The sequence below is a fragment of the Morone saxatilis genome, unplaced genomic scaffold (assembly GCF_004916995.1).
Source record: "Morone saxatilis isolate NCDOM2014 unplaced genomic scaffold, NCSU_SB_2.0 Contig19, whole genome shotgun sequence".
NCBI classification, from domain to species: Eukaryota; Metazoa; Chordata; class Actinopteri; family Moronidae; genus Morone; species Morone saxatilis.
Genome location: NW_023339751.1, coordinates 12909165 through 12909673, shown reverse-complemented (window position 1 = coordinate 12909673; position 509 = coordinate 12909165). Strand labels below are relative to the sequence as shown.

General features: G+C 39.7%; 1 protein-coding gene across 2 annotated transcripts in view; it reads left to right on the top strand.

Moving 5' to 3' along the window:
* zgc:91976 (uncharacterized protein LOC492359 homolog) overlaps positions 1 to 509 on the top strand; it is a 23207-nt gene that overhangs the window by 18553 nt on the left and 4145 nt on the right. For both annotated transcript variants that reach the window (XM_035663628.1, XM_035663629.1), the window contains exon 4: positions 124 to 277. In XM_035663628.1, coding sequence (XP_035519521.1) covers positions 124 to 277 — 154 coding nt within the window. The remainder of the gene's footprint in view (positions 1 to 123; positions 278 to 509) is intronic.

Genomic DNA, 509 nt, shown 5'->3' with positions numbered 1-509 from the left:
TCTCTCTCTCTCTCTCTCTTCTGCATCCTTTTTTATTTGTTACACATCATGTATTTTTTTTTTTTGCCGTTAGCTGCAATTTTATCAGCTAGCTGATGTAATGATTGGCTGTGTTTCTTTCAGCTGCTCGGGAACTGGGAGGCACAGACGAGGAGAATAATGAAGATGATTGCTGGTGGGGGCCTATCAATCACAGGTTCCCACACCATGTGTGGAGATTATCTGTATAGTGGCCACACTGTCATGTTAACACTAACATACCTCTTCATCAAGGAGTGTAAGTTCCTCTGTGTCTATACTTTATATGAGAATGTATAGGAAGGTTTTTTCCCCCTCTAAGCCACACATTGAGCTCATTTTACCTTCTTTATATTTACTAATACGCAGCAGATCATTTTGAAAGCAACTTCTGCTGCTGTCATTTTGATATTGAAATTGGCATTAAGGCATACATATTACAACAAATGCTAAATTTCTTAGCTGGTGGAGCGCTATCTGTAGCTCCCTGA